Source organism: Taeniopygia guttata, chromosome Z (genome assembly GCF_048771995.1).
Source record: "Taeniopygia guttata chromosome Z, bTaeGut7.mat, whole genome shotgun sequence".
Lineage (NCBI taxonomy): Eukaryota > Metazoa > Chordata > Aves > Passeriformes > Estrildidae > Taeniopygia > Taeniopygia guttata.
In genome coordinates, this window is record NC_133063.1 from 50,467,181 (window position 1) to 50,487,490 (window position 20,310).

At 37.0% G+C, this 20,310-nt stretch overlaps 1 protein-coding gene across 3 annotated transcripts in view; it reads right to left on the reverse strand.

The window, feature by feature from the left end:
- Positions 1-10: 10 nt before the first annotated feature.
- RICTOR (RPTOR independent companion of MTOR complex 2) overlaps positions 11-20,310 on the reverse strand; it is a 76,197-nt gene continuing 55,897 nt past the window's right edge. For all 3 annotated transcript variants that reach the window (XM_030258691.4, XM_072922617.1, XM_072922618.1), the window contains 12 exons: positions 18,669-18,756; positions 17,828-17,920; positions 16,879-16,985; positions 16,015-16,244; positions 14,178-15,207; positions 10,883-11,060; positions 9,531-9,615; positions 8,043-8,276; positions 6,792-6,944; positions 5,972-6,095; positions 4,977-5,115; positions 11-4,813 (listed from right to left, as the gene is read on the reverse strand). In XM_030258691.4, the coding sequence (XP_030114551.1) occupies positions 4,739-4,813; positions 4,977-5,115; positions 5,972-6,095; positions 6,792-6,944; positions 8,043-8,276; positions 9,531-9,615; positions 10,883-11,060; positions 14,178-15,207; positions 16,015-16,244; positions 16,879-16,985; positions 17,828-17,920; positions 18,669-18,756 (2,536 nt within the window). In that variant the 3' untranslated portion in view covers positions 11-4,738. The remainder of the gene's footprint in view (positions 4,814-4,976; positions 5,116-5,971; positions 6,096-6,791; positions 6,945-8,042; positions 8,277-9,530; positions 9,616-10,882; positions 11,061-14,177; positions 15,208-16,014; positions 16,245-16,878; positions 16,986-17,827; positions 17,921-18,668; positions 18,757-20,310) is intronic.

Genomic DNA, 20,310 nt, shown 5'->3' on the forward strand with positions numbered 1-20,310 from the left:
AACAACTATAAGAAGTTTAAGTACATTTTATTAACAACGCATCCCTTTGATAAGACTATGCTTCAGGAGGCCTTTAATACTCATTGACATGAACTGTACACAGTATACAAAAACAAACAAACAACAACAACAACAAAAAAAAAAAACCAAAAAAAACCCCAAAAAAACCCAAAAAGAAAAAAAGAGAAAGAAAAAAGGAAAACAAAAAAATCAAGATGGGCAATACCATTTTGGGACAAGCCTCTGTTTAAATTATACACAGCTCAATGCAATATTCTTACGTAAAATATATAAATACTTTTTCTTTCTATGTTACAGGTATACAATATAAATCAGATTTCAATGTCTGTTCAGTGACCTACAAACACTAGAACCTCCAAATATGTAGCAGCGTATTACAAAACAAAAAAATGACCACACAGGACAGGGAGAATAAGTATTGAGATTTTTCTTGATCCCTTCCCTCAGAACAGAATGATTAATTTAGATAATAATAATCTCTTGTACTGCAGTTTTAGGGATGCTGACAGCCCAGTATTAGAACAATTTTTCAATTAGATTTACAAAGTGTAAAGCCTTTTTCCCCTTTAGACATAGCATCTTGTGCTGAAACACCCTATTCAGTGGCAAAATGACATTACATTTTTTTGGCATAAATTACATTTTGCAAATAAAATAGTGTATTTTAAAAAGCAACTCAACCAAAATATGCAGTTTCCGCATGCTGCGGCACTTCTCTCCATCTATGCTACAAAAATAAACCAAAGAAAATCCACATTCATTAATGACTATAAATCTGTTTAAAACAAAACTACCCAGGGAACTATTGTGAGTTAAACAAAAAACCAAGGAGATTGGAGACCTCCAGAAAAATAAAAACATGCTTTCCGGCATGTCCTCAGAAGTCTTTTTCAGTTTTAAGATTTCAATCTCACATCATATACCTTTCATAAGGACACAGTAATAGAACTGTGACTTAAAAAAAAAGTTGCTGGACCTGCTTTCAAGTGGCTCCTGTGCAGCTCAGAGCAGGACTGCAGGGAGGTGAGTAGGACCTCAGAGCTTGGTGACAATTCTGCCGCCATGATTGCTGCACCTGAGCTCACATTCACTTACAAGCTTTGCCAGCTTCCTGCTGCCCAAGCTGCCAAACACAAAAGGCCAAGGCACAGACTACAAAGCAGCAACTCTTCCATCCCTCACTGGGTTTTGGTTACAGTGTATTTCTTGAACGGCTACCTTACTCTTGGGACACTAAGGAGAGGCGCTTTTTGTTCTCAAGTCCCGCTGCAACCCACAAGTCTCTTTCCAGACCCCTATGCACGTTTCAAAGTGAAATCAGAAAGACAAGCAGGATTCACACAGGTGCCTTATAAATGTTCGAAAGGGCAGCTTACGTCAGTGTGATGAGCCACTGCACCCGAAACTAGTGAATTGTGTAGGACTCCACTTGGGAAAAGCCACCACCACCCAGCAAAGAGAGGGTGTTCAGGGTACGTTTGTCAGATGTCAGTCAAGTAAGAGCTGTCAGATGAGGAAAAGCAACTGGTTCAAGCACAGTATGCCAGGGGACCACATACAAGTTGGGAACATCAAAGCCTGGTATCTCCAGCTCCAAGTGATGTCCACAACAGCTGGGAGCATTCTGCAGTTCTGAATTTCAGAGAGTTGAAAAGTTGTCCTTCTCCAAAAGGAGACACTCAGCCCCTAGCTTCATCCTCCTTTCCTCGGTGGAGAGGACTGGGCCCTTGTGGAGGTGCCTGTGTGCCTGTCAGTCAGCTCTCTGCTCTTTGGAAAGGGCTTCCCCTGCCTGTAAGAGCAGACCAAGAGAATCAGGCAGCTGATGCTAATTGTGACTGGTTCCACAAGTGGTCTCTCCTTCCTGGAGCGGCTCCTGCCTCTGAGCTGTATGTGACCAAGCTGAGTTCCTGAGGAGTTTTCTTTGCCACAGCAAACGAACTGTATTTGTATACAGTGTAAGTGAATGCTACACACTTTATGGTTTATTGAGCAGTATCACCAATCAGTCAAACTGGAAATATAAAAAGTGGGTGGTCTGTCAGCTTCCCTAGGAGATGTGGAAGAGAGATTTTATTATGGCTAATGTAAGCACAATCATTATTTACTACAGCTTTCTTTTGAAGTTTCTCATGATACAAATAAAACCCCAAAATAAGGACTTTGAAAGGGACATTGAAAAAAAAAGAGAACTATAAAATTAGAAATTCACAGTTTATAACTAAGCCAATATAAATTTCCTTCAATAACAGTATCCCCTTCATCTGCCAATTAAGGTGAAAAATCAATGTGAGCTTAATGTCAGTGTGTAAATTAAATTTCTAGAAATGTATGTTATGTACAATACAGACTTAACATCCTTGATGCATACTTGTTGAAATCTACCGACACTCATACAATTTCAGAAAAAAAAAAATCACGCTTTATAACTGAGTTTGCAGCCATAATTTTTTATGTCAAGTTTCTGTTGTCATGGATCCCCATACAAGCGTTATTTGGAACACATGAGCATTTCAGGATGGAGATTCTTTCAAAAGTATATTTGCTTACCTTTCTATAATCAGAGGCTTTCCTATGATGCTTTCTACATTAAGTGCTAAGAAATGAAGAGAGGTGGGTGTTTTAAATACAGGTGATAAAACTTGTTTATTTTGCCTTAACTGCAGAAAAATAACATGGAGTTGTTAAGATGTAACCCCATTTAGTTATTAAAACAAATCTCTTCTACTCTAGCCTAACTGAGGTAGTGTTTGAAACTACGGTATAACATATCCTATCCCCATTTGTGGGAAAACTACATTATTTTCCTTTGGAGTTTATACCACTATTTGGTCTACTGTGATTGACATTTTGGTTTTACAGAAGCATTTATGTCTCATAACCAGAAGTCCAATAGTTACTGGTGTGGTGTGTTTTCTAAACATTTCAAACATGTCTTGCCACACAGATGTATTATTTATGTTAATGACCATAGAAGAGTTCAATCAGTTTCTTTTTGCTCCTTTAGTGGGAACTCATGAGAAGATAATCTTAGGAACTAAATTTGACTATGAGCAGCAACTTACAGTCTGCTTTACCAGAACCTGATGGTATGCAGTGCACATAAGAATTCAGTGAAGTGATAGCTGCAAAGCAGTGCTTATGTGACATCATGAAATTTCCAATAAGAACAAATTAATTCTACATTTCGCTAGGAATTGTGTTACTGTTCACAGGACTACTTATTGAAATCTCCAGTAGCATAGCTAGTAAGAACAGAGATATGAGCATCAGGATAAATTTCACCTAAGTATTAATCTGACAATTATAAAAAATGGGAGGAGTGAATGGATAAAAATACGTTCTACTTAGTACAGTCCAGCTGAATTATTCACCTATATCAAAATCAAAGGGTAATCCCCTCTATTACAGGCATTCTAACAAAGGTGGCCATGCTACTGTATATACACATTTGCATATATTTATACTACCTTTATATAAAGGTTTCTGAATCTTTAGATCCATGATAAAAGTGACAGGGATTCCTACTTTTTTTTTTTTTTTAGCTTGCACTTACTAGTTTAGAAACGGTACTAGTAACATGATAGAGGCAACTACTTCAATTATTACCAGTCACTGTATCATTTAACTTTTGCAACAAGTCTTAAATACCAGTACAAAATTATAAGTACAGCTGCTCCAAAATTTGTTACTTAAGGCTTTTCACTACAATTATTAGTACTATCTGATGCTTGATCACTAATCCATTGAAAATTCAAATAAACCTTTGTTTTTATAAAATAGCTGTTTCCGTGGAACTTGGAACACACTCATACTTAAGTCTCCTCACAAAACCTGCAATGATTAAATGTCTTCAAGTTCAGTTTATACAATATTTGCTTATCTTATACAAACCATGCGTTTTAAAGGATTGTAGTTGAGCAAGACCCACATTTGTACTAAATGAGCATGAGTGTAGAAACTGCAAACACATGCATAGTATTCAGGGAAAACAATCTGATTTCAGCATTTTAAATTTTAAATGACTTGTTTTGAAAATCAAATTGTAGTGAAAATCCTTAACTGGTTCAGACAAGATACATGTATGTAAATGCAATGAAATCTAAGAGACTGCTAATAAAATGTCTTAGAACTATAGCAATATTAAAATAACTTAATGAAACCTCAGATTCAGAGGCATTTCTTTCTGTCTGAAGTTACAAATCCCCAAAGTAGTGTTATAAACAGTACAAAAATCAACAGAGAAGGGCTAACATTAATCCCCTGGTGCCCACAACTACAGCATGGCTCCCCATTGCTGGCAGTGGAATGCACCCCCATCTCTCTGATTCCTGGTATCCAGGGTTTAAAAAGCAAGGCATCGTTCTGCTTCTCTGGAACAGAATCGGAAGTCAATTAAAAATGTCTCTGCAAGTTGTCCTATTTCATTGTAGTTTATGAGAGAAAATGAAATGAAAACTTGTGGAGGTGTTCAGTGCTTGGCTCTTGCATATACTGGTAATTACTATTATTAAAACTAAGGTAATGTCTAATACATCCCCAAAGGGCTCAAATGACTGTGCCAATAATTGGTTGAGGAAGAAAATGTTTTCAGTTCAGTCTTCAGGTACCAGTAGCTTCTGGAAGGTTTCAAAGATGATGTTCCAAACTTTTTATCCAGTCAGTGGGAGGTTGTCTGAGCATTTCAAAGTCCATATGCAGAGCACTGCCTGAGCAGAGGTCAGGACTCAGCTAATGCATCAATTACAGGCTGTTGTGTTGGGGTTGCTAAAATAGCCTCTGCCTCCTCATGCATCTAAAAGAGAAGGATGGAGTATTAATATTGCTAGAGATTTTACTCAGGAGACATTACAAAATTGCTTCCTTTAGGATGTGAAAGCATCTTTTACTCAGGACATGGAATCTGGACCCAGCCAGCCATTTTGGTACATTCAAGTGCATGTGCACCCTCCACTTACCTGCAAGAACTGAACATCTTGAAATAGCTCCTGAATGAACCTCCGGGATGGAAGTCGAAATGTACAGTGTGCAAGCAAATAGGACACCTCAGAGTAAAGGCATATGTCATCAAATGCTTGGGGATACTTCTCTTTAATCCTGAACAAGAGAATAAACAACAATTTTTAAGTCTTGAACAGATTTTTATCGTATTTAAAAAACCCTAAACTTTTCAATGAGATGTCATCAATAATTCTTCAGTAACAGGTATTATAAATCCTAGAACTGACACAGTAAGAAAATCACAACAGACAGCATTACTTTGTACAAAACTGGAATGAGATGAAACAAAATATACAACTTGTAAGTTGTACAGAATCACTGTGATTGCCTAGGCTTAAAATAGCAGACTTGGAAAGAGAAGAGTGTATCAAGTAATTGGCATGCACATGTACAGCAGTCATAAAAATATGGAAAAAGATTAAACTAATCATTTAAACCTGTAAGCATTTTTGAAACTAAACCACACACTTTTGCATTTTCTTTTAGCAGTTGTTAGTTTCAATGCCACTAGCCCAGGAACCTACAGGTTATAACACTCAGCCCGTGGATTTATATTCCTGTATTTGAATAGTTTTTAAAAATAAATAATTTTCAGCAGTTGTATTCTTGCTTAAAGTAGAGCTGGGTTTCTCAAGAAATCATTTTTGGTTTGTTATTGTACTTATCTACTATTCAGCAAAAATAAAAAAGTATTTGTTTTTTTTTTACCTACATGCTACACTAGGTACATAAACACTGCAGTTGAATTACTGATTTTAAAAGGTCCAAACCTTAAAAGTAAAATACTAAACACAGAGCAACAATGTTAAGATTGTTTGTTTAGCTTCTACATTACATTCAATCATATCTGCCTGACAACTTTTGAGAAGTGAGATTATTCACAGTCCCTGAGACCTTAAAAGAATACTTATGACTAAATGTAGCTAAAGCGTCTGTAATGTATTGAACTTACGTCAGAAGTCCAGTTTCATGGCCCTTAGTTCCTACTGAACTGCTCAAATTGATAACTAAACGTAAGACCTCTTTCCGCAGAAGTATCCTGCACACTGGTGTGTCATCTGGGATTGACTTTACTCCTGGAAGAACAAATAAAACAGTGTGGATTTAAACAGAATTGTCTTTGACTGAGCTAATCTTGTACAACAAGTCTGTTTATGCATTCCATACACACATGAACACACATATTTATGTATGTATTCTGAGCTATCAAAAATACTTCTATTGAAATTAGAACTTAGACCACTATTTTCAGAATTTAAACAGTTCACCTTCTCAAAGATATTTCTACCATTTAGAAGAAAAACCTGCAAGATAAAGTTACAGTGATATTGTTACCACTAAATCATGCTGCAAACTGGATGAGCTTCTATCAGATGAGGGAGAATTCAAAAACCAGATAATTTTTAAGAAAACATCATAATTCAAAATATAATACTCAAGTATATCATAAAGTCTCTCTTTACAGTAATTCAGTAATTCTTAAGACTTTTTTTAAAAATTAACATCTGTAGGAAAAAAAGACAATAAATTTTCTTGTAATGTTAGGTATTGAATAATCTGCAGAAATGCTGTATGGCTGAGGTAGAAGAGTTTAGAACTATATTCTCCCACCTGGAGATGGATGATGTTTTTATTCAGATTTATTTGGTTTTAGTCTAATAAAGAGCATTAATTTGTTGCAGTGTACATAAGTGAAATATAATTTTTTCACAATAGCTAAAATATTCTTTATTAATGATAGTCTCTGATAATCATAAGGCTTTCAGACTTACCTAATACAAGCTCTGTACTCTTGGTGCTGCTGGCTGAACCATGGGATACTGCATCGCTACAGCCTGAAATTCCAGAAAATTTGGAGGAATGCACATCTAAGTGATTGTGAATGGTCTGCCCACACCAGTCAGTATATGGAATGTCTGAAAAATCTGACATAAACAAGATATTGTACCTTTGTTATTCACACTTTTCCTCAATTCACATGTTTTCATTACTTTTCAACAATTGCAAACATGCAAGATGCACTAAGTACTATGCATAAAAATCAGCTCAGAACTAGATGTTGGATTTGGAACAAATTATACTCAAACTCTTCCAAAAATGATTAAAAAAAAATCTTAAAATACACGAGTGGAGTCTTTTCCAGACACTGATGGAAGCCTAAGAAGCCATCACACATCACTATTACTGATATACCCATGCTGTTTTATGTAACATAATAGAGATTCTCTTGCTTGTGCAGACTTTTTGTTCACACAGCTGTCACATGTGTTTGCAGGAAGGTTTCTGGCAATAGCCAGGTTCTGCTGCACCTGTTGGGGGATGGGATAGCTGGGATTTTATTTGCCACTCCTTCTTGCTACTGAACTCAACCTCCAGCTCAGCTTTGAGCAATTCCTCACATTTGTGCATCACCCCTTTGCCAACATGGCTACTAATAAATGTCTAACAATATTGTGAAACAGTGAGTGCTCCTACTAAGCATCCACTACTTTCCATCACAGGAATTGACAAAAGGCATGTAACTGCAAACTCTGCAGAGAAGGTTAGAAAAAATAACTCCAAATCTCTTCTGAATCTCAAAGTATGAGAAAAGATTACTAAATCCCAGAAATTACAGCTCAGCTTCAACAGACTCCACGGATTTCCTTCTTATGGCACAGACTTGATGTCAGACTTTTCATTAGCTGAACAGCAACTGTCAGTTTTCAGAACTCACATTTTAAGTACTAAATAAGGTTTCAAATTTTTTATTTTGACATGCTATTAGAGAGACTAAAGAAACACACAGGAACCTACTCCTACTAATCCTAAAGAGTGGAAAGCTAGAAATGACCATAGCACTACCACTGGTTGCACAATGAGCTTATTAGAGAAATTTTAATTTAAATTTAAATTTTAATTTTTAATTTTAAGGTCAATAAAATGAAAGTCAGTTAAACAGAAACCCTTCCAGATTATTTAAAGCTGAACAAAAGACAGTATGTTCACTCAGTTGTATCACACTTCTCTGCAAGAACACTAACCTGTACGATTATAGGAAGAGCTCATTTTGGTGTTAGGCTGACAACCCAGAATCTGAACGCAGACACAGTAAAGACAGTTCTCATCTGTGTGCTCCTGGAGCCCTGTGTCCTCTGTACCTTCTAAGAACTGACAGGCATCTGAGCGGCTGGTATTCATTATTTCTGTGAGACTGATCTGCTGGCGGAGCATCTGAAAAGGGCTTTTGACAACATCACTTGCACCTGACGGAAGACCTGTAAATAAGATTCAGTTATCTAAAAACCCCCACAAAACCAAGCAACCAACACGAACTCTTTCAAATAATTTCCACTTTCAAGCCTTTTAAGGCTTGGGATGGAGTGCATGTGAAGTCCTATAGAGGTATTTTTTGACTGGTTAAGTTCCCAAGATTGTTAGCATTTGAGAAAGAGACAAAGTTTTAGTTCCAACTTACTATACATAACAAAACATTGCAAAGAACAGAATTCAACCTCTAAGTACACACAGTGTAAGAAGGTAAGTGGTAAATCCTGACATGGTAGCAACATTACTAATACCTACATAGCATCAATACATTACCAATTTTCATAGTGTCAAACAAGATTAATACAACAATATACCAGATGTTGAAATTACTCATGCACCAATGCAAAAATAAACACAATTTAAAAAACTGTAACTTAGTGACCGTGACAGGAAGAAACTAGATTCAGCAATGCAGAAACAAGCAGAAGACACTTTAGTGACATGCTCTTCCCTGGGTGGAAAAAACAAACATATAATTTTGAACAAGAGTTACTTTACACTGAAACTTAGCAAACTACAAAGATACACTTCCAGCAAAATCAACTTTGTGCATAATATTGAAGGGGAAAAAAACCCAAAAAAACTAGGACAACAGCTATCCTAATAAACTATAAAAAAAACCAGTGCCAAGCCTTGTTTTTTTCAGTTGAAAAAGCCATATTAAGTCCCTACAGATTTCTGACTTCCCTAGAGGTACATTCCAGAACAAGCCAGGCATTAGAACACTTGCAATTTTCTCATCCCATAATCTTCACTGATCAATTGTCATGGACACGTGACAGGAAGACAATTTACTTTCTGACATACACATCTAATACCATAGTAAGTTTGTATAAATGATCTTGTATTCAAAGGGAAATAGTTAAATATGTGTGATTCATATTTTTCTAAGCTTAAAAGTTGTTGCCTCCTGTAATACAGCATCACTACCAGACTTGGAGCAGCATTAGTTCACGTTATCAGAGATACACGCTTTCCCCCTTCAGTTTTTTAGCACAGGACCAAACGTTGAAGCAACACATTAGCTCAAACTAAATAAAACAGGGAATTAATGGCCTATTATCCTGATTCCAGAATGCAGTCCTCAAAGCCTAATAGCTAAAATGATGTTTTCTGTAAAGAAAAATTAACAAAGGAACCAACAACCCACCCAATATGCCAGTAAACAACAGAAAGCTACAGGAGAGGAATAAAACCAGTACCTCCTGCATCAGATGTAAAAACCCTAGATGCATGCTCATCAAATGGAGGTGTAGTTTTCTTCTGGAAATATGGGGTTTCCTTTACCTGGAATACCAAAGTGAAAATTAAAATTAACAGAGGTGATAATCAAACACAAGTAAAAATGTACCTTTTATGAGGAAATTAAATTTTGCTTATCTTTTACTTCAGGAAAAATGCATCATTAGAGGAAGAAACTGACATGGAGCTCCTGAGTACTAAAGAAAAACCAAATGAGAAAAATATACATCTGTGAATGAACAATTATTAACAAAAGCTCATGAAGAGCTAGCAAATGTTAAAGTGGTGGTGACAGGTTGTAAGGAAACCAGTGACCCACAGTGGCCATTCATTATCTGTCCATGATCATGCCACACCACTGGAGATCTTCGGAATGAAGTACAAAAGCAACCAGGACATCTGCCTGTAGGATGTAGAGCTGAGGCATGTCTCAACTACAAAAAGAGCTGAGAGAGGCAAAATGAGGCAACAAATATATCACAAAGACTGCAAAGGAGAAAGAAAAAGTAGTCATTTCACAAAGGAAAACCAGAAGCAGATACATGATTTAACATGATTTTGCTCTATGTTTAGAAATTTTTTAAAATTAGTTAGAAGTTTTTTTAGATTTAAAAGGCAAAGATTAACTAAAATAAAGACAAGGAAGATCACTTTTACCTTTGACATAGACCACATCCTGGTTTTGTTGATTAAGTAACAGAATATTAAACCCTATGATGCATCAGTTTGTTAAACCAGCATATGTTTCTACCAAGTAGAAAGAGGAAGGGATTTTCTGAGACACTGAAAATAATCTGTTCTAACTTAAATATATGTATTTTCAAAGTTAATATAATAAAAATATAATTTAATACTATAATGATATATAAAAAAAGAATCTATTATTTAATACAGACCATGCTAGCAGGGAGTTAACTGTGTGATTATGCACATAATTTATAGGTGGCTGATGAACATGGCAATTGGTTGCTAAAGTAGAATTAATGAATTATTATTGGTTGGCTAAGGTAGAATTAATGAATGTGCATAGACTTATGCTAATTTTAGTATAAAAGCCAGATGTCAACTAAAAATCTTACGACAGTCTTTGCCATTATTTGCGTTTAACACAAACCAGCCTAGTGATCTTATGTAAACAAGTGAGAAGAACAGTTAGAAAAGAAACACTAGCTCTCCAAAATGTATTTCTTTAAAGTACCACACTGATTCTCCCTCATTTCTCTAGATTTAATCTATTCTGATGAAAAGGTAACAGCTGACTGCCTTTCAATATGAAAATGTAAATGGACCGAATAATTTAACACATACATACCTGAAATATTTCATTGATATCCACTGGGAGAGCAAGGCCAATGTAATCATCAGAGCTACCATAAGTAGCGTTAGAAACCATGGAGCGAACAGAGGAGGAACGCTGAAGTGTGTTTTGGTTAATAGGACTTAATAAATCCTCTTTATCTAATGATGCATAACTTAAAGCTTTCATAAACCTGTAACATTGAAACAAATAATCACAATTGCAGTTACTCTCTCATTCTGGCACATTAAAAGTAAAAAGGACTGCTGACACAAAGACCATCGTCATCCTCCCACTGCAGATCTCAGAGCTTTTTAGGATAAATTACAGCTACAGGCTCATTGCTTTTTCTGCCTCATATTGTCTTGCATGGTTTGGCAGTTCCTGGCAATTCCTTCATAATTCTTGGTACAGGAACTCCTGCCCATCCTGCAAAACCATCATTTTCTTCAACATTCTAGCTTTGAATATTTACAGCCCAGACACAGCCAGTAAAGATTTGGGTTTCTAAACTCCTAACTACCTAATTTTGAAATGTACCTATGCATTGAACATGTATTTCCCAGATATTCACAAACTCTGAGCTGAGCAGGCAAATCCCTGCAAAGGCACACCTTGAGCCTACCAGTGATACACAAAAGGAACATTTTTTCTCCCAAAGGAGCCACCCAAAAGGGTCACCCATTTGCTCCACACGAATGCACAAAGAACAAATTTAAACCTGTACAGTGTGTGGAGCTGACTGTGACAAACAGGTTTTGGTTTTTTTTTTTTTACTTTTTGCCTTGGAAGGAGTTTTCTATCAATTTTTTATTTGGGCAATAAAGTGTCCTCTTATCCCTACAGATGGGATTTAGATAGAGATAAAATTAAATTATTAAAGTTTGACAATGAAAGGTTCAAGAAATTATTATGCAATGGAAATGCACAAAATACAACCGAGAGGCTATCAATAATTTTCTTGTTCGTAATTCTGACCAATGCTAGTGACAGAATCAGTGGACTCACAAAAGAAGTCAATACTTTGAAACAAAAGGGAAAGACCTCAAGTTGTGCCAGAGGAGGTTTAGATTGGATATTAAGAAACATTTCTTCACTGAAACGGTTGTCAAGCACTGGAACACTCTGCCCAGGGAAGTAGTTGAGTCACCATCCCTGAAGACATGGTTTAGTGGAGCGCTTGGGCGTGTTGTGTTAATAGCTGGACTCGATCTTAAAAGTCTTTTCCAATCTAAGCAATTGTGTAATCATAAAACTCAAAAAGTTACCAACTGCATTAAATACTTAATAATAAAACATTCTACAACTACTCTCAACATAAATTAAAGATAGAAGTATTAATCCCAAACATTTGTCCCTGCTTTTCCTAGAAAAACTAACAGATACAGCATTAGTAGTGATGAACAGTACCAAGTTTTCATGAAAGAATGTCTGCAGGTGATAGCATGAGAGCCAACATCAGGATCCAAGATATGTTGGTCTTTAAAGACAAAGGTGGGAAATTTACCCTCACAAAATTTATGCAAAGAAAAAGGCTTTTTAACCTTCTGAATAAAAAGAACAAATAAAAACATCACAAAAGTAAATTTATGACTGTTGGCTGCTACTAATACATTAATCTGTCAATAAAGCGTAAATAAAACTTTTCAGAAGACTGAGAAAAATTGATTTGGCTGTTAAAAAAACCAGAATTTTTCTTGTTTATTTTTAAAAACTAGTTCTATCTAAGGACAGTTCTATCTGGGCCAGTAAACATACTCCGAACTTATTAGTAAACACAATCTGAAATTACAAGAACCATAATTTTTCAGTGGGGACACAGCATAACCAGCAAGAAATACTAGTTTCGCTACATATGAGCAACTAACACAGTATGAATCTCCCTTTGAGTATGCATGTCTGCAATTATTTAACCTTCTTTAACCTGGAGATACAAGCATTCCAGACATTTCAGTTCAGTGTTAAACAGGTCAGCTGAAATCCTGGACTCTATCCACTGACACAAGAGAACAGCTAAGCACCAGGAATAGTCAGTATGACATTTGTGCGCAGGATCAAAGTCCACTGCAGCAAGGCTGCTCTGCATATCAAGGTCATGACTGCAAGGTATGGTACAACATTACTTACAGCCATTACAGGACCTGTACTACCACTGAAATGACACCCACGTGTCCCTGCACTAGCACAGGATACCAGTGACATAGCTAGGCATGGCACTTCAATTTCCAGGACAGTGCAGGGTAACTACTAAATCATCCTTAATCTAACCAACATACTCCGTCTAGTTCTAACTTACTTGAACAAAGGCATCTTTCATGGCATTTTTCCAGAATGATGTGAAAATACCAACACAAATGGATGTTTCTTTTAATCAGGACATACACACCCAATTGGGTATGAGAAGGGCAGCTCAAGGACTGAGCATTTGCTTTTTCCACAGTAAGCAGATGACTCATGTACCAGTAGCATCTCCCCCTTCTCTCATTCAATAAATGATAAGGCAAGAACAGAGATAAAATGTGCCTTTTCCATCTCAACAGTAATGTGAAAATCCAATGCACTAGCTAAAAGATGATGTGAAGGAAAAATTTAGTACAAGTAGTTTTAAGGGAAGATTATTAAGCAGTGACTGTTGCAGCTGGGAACAGTGTCAATGTCAAGAGCTAGACATCTTACATAACTAGCTAATTAGTCTTCAGAACATCTAATATTGCTCAAAAATAAAGAGGTGACACTGCTATCTAAAAATAAATGCTATGAGCAAAATCTTTGATCTGCCGTAGCTAAGAAGCCAAACTGACATTCCTATCAGTGGTACTAGTATCTCATCACTGGCCTCAGTGCTGCAGTGAACACAAATATAGCATATTGGCAGGAGGCCCAGTCCTAAAACCTCCCCAAGTGACATCAAGAAAATTCCCTTCTGAAATGTAGCTCTGACTTCATGGGCAATTCCATCTGTTTGAAACTTTACCCATGTTAGCAACTTTAATAATGCTAGCAGTGCAACAGCAATTTTAAATTATAAAACAGGAAGAAAATGTGATAAAAGGAAACCTTTTCGTTTGCCACCACCATTATAAAAGGTTGACCACAGCTATGAAAGCTGGGCTTCTCTGACAGCACTTAAAAAGTGGAGAATTATCCTTTTGTTATTCACTTAATATCAGCATTGCTTTCAGTGAAGTTATGGATCACCTTGCAACAACTGTCCCTTTAAGGTGCAGATTAAAAAAAAAAAATATGAGGAACACACTTAAGTTGTTCTAACAGCACTGAAGTGATAAATGAGTACAGAATAATTTCTTACCGGCTTGGGGTTAGTCGAGAATCCAGGCTGCCAGACTTCATGGTGATAGTGTCAGTAAACAGCACATCCTTTGCTGGAGATGCCAGAGCTTCTGAGTGAGACAGTGAGGGATGCATCCTCTGCTGCTGCAGGCGTTTTAGTGTAGCATAGCCAAATGCATCTCGAGAACTTGTGTAGCTGAAGTTATAGTCAGCAAGACTTTTAATTGTAGCAAGAGAAGGAGCTTTAAGAGACTGGGCTCTTCTGGGAAGGGTATGAGAAGACCCTGGTGGAACCAGTGACACAGAGTTGGATTTTGAGAGAGGCAGGTGGTTAGACTGTGGTGTTGAACAGTGACTTGGTTTAACTGTCTTTGTGCTTACAACAGTACTCAAACTTCCACAGTCAGTGTCTACATTTGTAGTGTCCACACCTACAGTCTCCCTTGAAGGGCTAGAGCTCATTGAACTTATGCCACTTGTTGTGGTATCTGTATTAAAACTTAAGCTACGACTCTTGAAATGTGTTTGTGTAGTACCATCTCCAATTAGCCTTTCTTTGCTTGTGTTTTCCCGATGAATTTCATTTCCAAGACCTTTTGGCAGCTTCAGATCATTTTCTCCAATACTCTGAGTACAATCAGTATCTTCCACATGTTTACTTCCAACAAAAGAAGTTTCTAATCGTAAAGTCTGGATTTTTGGAACTCTGAAAACAGGGTTCAGTTCTTCCCCAGCAGGAAAGTCTATGCTACCACTAGGTTCTGTTACTGTACGATTTCGCCTCAGGACTGATTTACTGTCAGATGATGTCAGCTTTCCTCCTTTTGGATCACTACTACTTCTGTGTTTTTTATTAGGCAGAGTAAGAGAGTTTAGAATGCGATTTTTTACAAGTCTACTAGAAGAAAAAAAAGGAAAGGGACTACGGTCTTTGTCCTTTGAAGGTCCAGGCCTATCATAAAATATTTGTTCTGCATCTTCAGTAATATCTAGGAAGAAAGTACTGGTGGAAGTACTACCAAAACGGTCATCCTCCATGATGAACATACCTGAAATTATATAAGACTTTGTTATAAAAATAGGCATTCTTCCAAGTCTACAACCTATGCTGCAAAATATGAAGCATGAATTCTATAGAAGCCAAATAAGAGTCTAAGCAATTTACTGGAACTTTAATTCTCCTTTTTTTTTCTGCAGAACTTGATGCACATTAGCTATTTTGAGGACTAACTGAGTTGAAGATTTCACTGCTTCAAAAGAAAAGCCACACTATCTTCTTTTAGTGTAAACATTACAACCTAAGGATTACAACCTAAGTGCTCCTTTAATGATACCTAAATATGGTACATTTCTTAATTTAAATTCCAAGTACCCACAGAAAAAATAAAACACATTAGGTATTTGAAATACACAATAATTTAAACACAGCAAGATTATGTGTCTGTGTGTACACCCAGAGAACAGAAATAGTTATTCCTTTGAGGACAACCAAGTGTACCTTTATACCTAAGCATGGTAGTTTCTGCAGCATGTTACAGCAAACTGCCATGACTCAACATAAAAATTAGTAACTTACCCTCATGTAAAAATTTTTCCTTTACATCAAATGTGGAGCTAAGACACTGTTTTACTCTCTCTGACTTTTCTGGATCTCTCTGAATGGACATAACTGTCCTACTGCTTGTACTGTTTTATTTCAAGACCACCATTACACCACTGGTCTGAACCTCATCCTACCAAAAGGCTGATAAGAACACCAAAATACTGTTTGTGGTGGGTTGGGCTCTTTGCCGTTATTTTTTGTTTACTTGTTAATTTTTCTCCTGTTTTCTTGTTTTGGTATTGTGGTTACTTACTTGATGGAGCAGATTCACTTTCACTGTTGTGCCTAGAACTGGTAGACTCAGAGTTCAAGCTAAGAGTGCTTGGTATAGAAGAAAGTTCATTGCAGAGCTGCTCCATGTCATCAGGGACCACTGGCCAAGGCTGTCTACGACTGTGTCTCACTGCATCCCAGTTGTGATGCTTCAAAATGTCACATCCTTGTTTAGTTTTGGCTATTAGACCAAGCACGTAGACACAGGTTCTGTATTTGATGTATATACAGAAAAGAGAGCAACAATAATAGCACCTAATTTAACTAAACTTGACATTTGAAAAGAAACAGTTTCAAAGCAATTCAGGAGAAACTTCACAAAACTGATGAATAGTATAGTGTTAATTTCAATTTGTAAATCAATGTAAGCTTAGGAAATTCATTATATCAGAGAACAAGATACTATTAAGAAATAAAATTATCACAAGAGCTTGATTACATAAAGTAGAAAAATACCTTTTGAAAAAAAGGCCGAACATTTCTGTAGTAGCAACACTAGACAATATACCATCTATTTATGATTTTAAATATTTAAAGAATATATTGAATAAAAAAGATGGAATAATAAATTCTCACGAAGATATAAACAGCAAGTATTTTGTTTTACAGACAGGAGAAAAGTAGTATCTACTTTTTTCATAAATTTCATTTGTTTACTGCATGTTCTTTCAGACTTCCCACACAATTCTGCAGTTGCACAGAAGATTGATACTCCAACATCAGTGACTTTAACAGCTGGTTTCCAATAAAGTACAAATCTGTATTCATGTAAATCATGTAAAGCTATCTGAAAACTTATCACAACTACCATCTGAAAATTTTATGTATATATCAGTACACATACCCTCTAACAGACAGAACCTCACAATGTTGAGCAAGTGCCATTATATCAGGAATTACATTCTCCTCTTGAAGCAAGTTAAGACCCCAATTCGATGATCCAATATTGCCCTGGAATGAAATTCATCAAGTAAGTTTTGATCTTAATGTGATCTGCAGCACTATCAATGTAAATCTTTGACAATTTTGTTTGTTGATAGTAGAGTTTAAAGCCACATCTTCCCAAAGCAGCTGAAAGACCTGAGTACCCTTTCTGGCATTTCCTAGCTGTGCTAATACAAAAAACCACTCAGCACGCTTTGTATAATACCTAAAGCTGCTTGAAGTTAGAACTGCTATGTATTCTTCACTTTTTAAGTTCTACTATAGCCTGCAGCATGATCTTGGTTTATTCATTTTACATTCCTCCTTACACAGGCATCTTGTTACATACCTACAATATATTCCACTGATAGACACCTTGGACAAATGTTCCAAAATTAACTTTGGGGAAGACAAGAAACACATTAAGGAATGTAGCTTGGATAAACACTAAGACTGGGTTTTTGCCCGTCCCAAGTACCAGGGCATCATAACCACATGGATCAGTACTGGCGGCCAATGTCCTTGCTGAAACATTAGGGACTACCATAGTAAATGCATTAAACTCAGACCATGGCAACTTTTAAATTGTAACTATCAATTCAATACTAATATTCATATGTCAATGTGTTATTCTTATTTGTATAAAAGAAAAAAAGACAAAGTGATTATTAAAAACCTCAGAATGAAACAGATGCAATTAACTATTTTCATCTGAAAGTATCATTATGGAACAAAATGCTAACTTGAAAAACATCACACATTTTTTGAAAAAAACTCCCTTATTTTTGTAGAATTTTGCTTAGTTATTTAAGAATCAACAGTTATAACGGAACTAAACAACTGAAAATCTCAGTAAATATATTACTAACCAACGCCCAAAGGGCTGCTTTCAGCTGCTTAATTCCTTCCCACTTATCCAGCATTGGAGAACGAACAGTGTAACTTAGATCTGTAACAATACTCTGAAGGAGAAAAACAGAAGAAAAAAACTAAGTTGAAAATTAATAGGAGACTTCAGCCAAACAGGTTCTCTTGCATTTATAGTAGAAGATAAAGCAATAATTTCAGTCATGCACCCTAGGAAGAACAGTGGTAATTCTGGAATAATAACCATAAATTAACAGCAGTGATAATGCAAAAGAAAACTGTAGGGAAATCACAGATTGCATGAAGTTATTTCAGATATTACAAGGATGATAGATTAGTCAAACTAAATCACTGCAATACATACACTTTCTCTTGAACTTTTAAAAAAGACCATTGTCAATTCATTAAATAATTTTGCCAACCCACATCAAAAGTGAATTTAAGCAATTATGGCTTAGGGTTTGTTTTCTTAGATTTTCAAAGTATTAGAAATATTTTATTCCCTCATCTCCCCATTTCTGTATGCTTAAAAGGACAGGCATAGTTCTACCACATGTATAACTGTCAATATATAATCCACAGAGACTAACAATTTTTCCTATTTATGAATTGGCTCTCCATGCTAAGATTTTGCTAGTCATTTTAAGAAAAATGTTGCAAGGTATTTTGGTGATACTTCAGTGTAGAAGGAATTTTACATGAGATTAGATGGCAAAGACTGTCTTCACAAATTAAGACTCATAATCAGCTTCTTCTGCAATGCCTACTTAAATGCCATTTCTTTTAAAACTTTTTTTCGAAAGGTTTATAATGATCTTTAAAATAAATGATTATTATCCTCACCTGAGACTCCAATAAATGGCAGCCTGTTTTATGATGCACCAGTTGGCCGTAAAGGTGAACTGGCAGGTAGACATGCGGTCGCTGTAATCTGGCAGGAAGAGAAACATACATAGGTTTCCCAGCACTTCAAATATTTTATTCTAAAATAAATTACACTGCGATGGAATATAATGACTTACCCTTGATTTTTTTCATACAGAGAATTATTTTGAGGAATTTAGAAAAGAACAAACTGTTTTAATTTGAAGGGATGTACAACAATAATCTAATCCAACTGCCAGACCACTTCAGGGCTGACTAGAAGTTAAAGCCTTTTATTAAGGACACTGTCCAAATGCCTTTTAAACACTGCCAGACTTGGGGCATCAACTACCTCTTCAAGATGCCTGTTCTCTGTGACCACCTACAACCCTCGTGGTAAGGAAATAATGCTTCTTCATATCCACTCAAACTCTCCTGCTTCAGCTCTGAACCATTCCCATGCATCCTGTCCCTGGATGCCAGGGAGAAGAGGTCAGCACCTCCCTGTGCCCTTCCCCTCCTCATGAAGCTGTGGAAAGCAGTGAGATCACATTTCAGCCTCCTTTTCTCCAAAGTCAACAAGCCCAAATTCTTCAGCTGCTCCTCACAGAGGATTCCAGCTCTGTTTCCGTCCTCAGGATGCACGGAAGGACCTTCTCATCCTTCTCCACCTGCAGGGCCCAGCAGGCCCCAGGTGAGGCTGCCCCAAGGCTGAGCCCAGGACGACCATCCCCTCTCTGGGCTGTGCTCGGTGCTCTGGGATGGGGTTTGTCCTCGGGGCTGCCTGGGCACTGCTGACCCACCCTGAGCCACTCCTTTCCCACTTCATCAACACCTGGTATTATTCCTTCCCAGGTGCAGAATCCACCTGGGACTTGACAAATTTCACCCCATTTAAGGTTGCTCAGTGCTCCAATCTATTTAGATCCCTCTGCAAAGGCTTCTTGTCCCTCAAAAGAATCCACAACACCTCCCAGTCTGGATCATCAGGAAACCTGCTATTGGTGCACTGACTTCCAGCACTGATACAGAACTGACCCTAGAATGGAGCCCTGAGGAACAACCACTGGTGCGACCAGTCACAACCAGATGTTGCCCCATTCACTACAACCCTTTGGGTTCAGTCCCTCAAGCCAGTTCTTCACCCACCACACCATGAACCTGCTCATCTCACAGCTCAAAAACTTCTCCAGAAAGGATGCTGCAAAGGAAGCATCAAAAATCTTGCCAATATCCAGGAAAACAACATTCACCACCCTCCCTTCACCCTACTGGATGACCTTATCATAGAAGGCTAACATCTTAGTTAAAGAAAACTTTCTCTTTGTGAACCCATGCTAATTGCGCCTGATGACTGCATTGTTTTTCAGATGTCTTTCAACAATACCCACTACAATCTTCTACATAATTTTTCCATGAACTGAGGTTAGACTAATAGGTCTGTACTTCTCTGGGTCTTCCCTTATGTACTTCTTGCAAACTGGAATAAACTGGCTAGATTCCTATCAGTCAGCGGGTACTTCCCTAGACTCACGAGACTTTTGGTAAATGGTAAGAGATGGCACAACATCTAATAGCGCCTTCAGTACTGGTGGGCTAGCACTGATGAGACTAGTCCCTC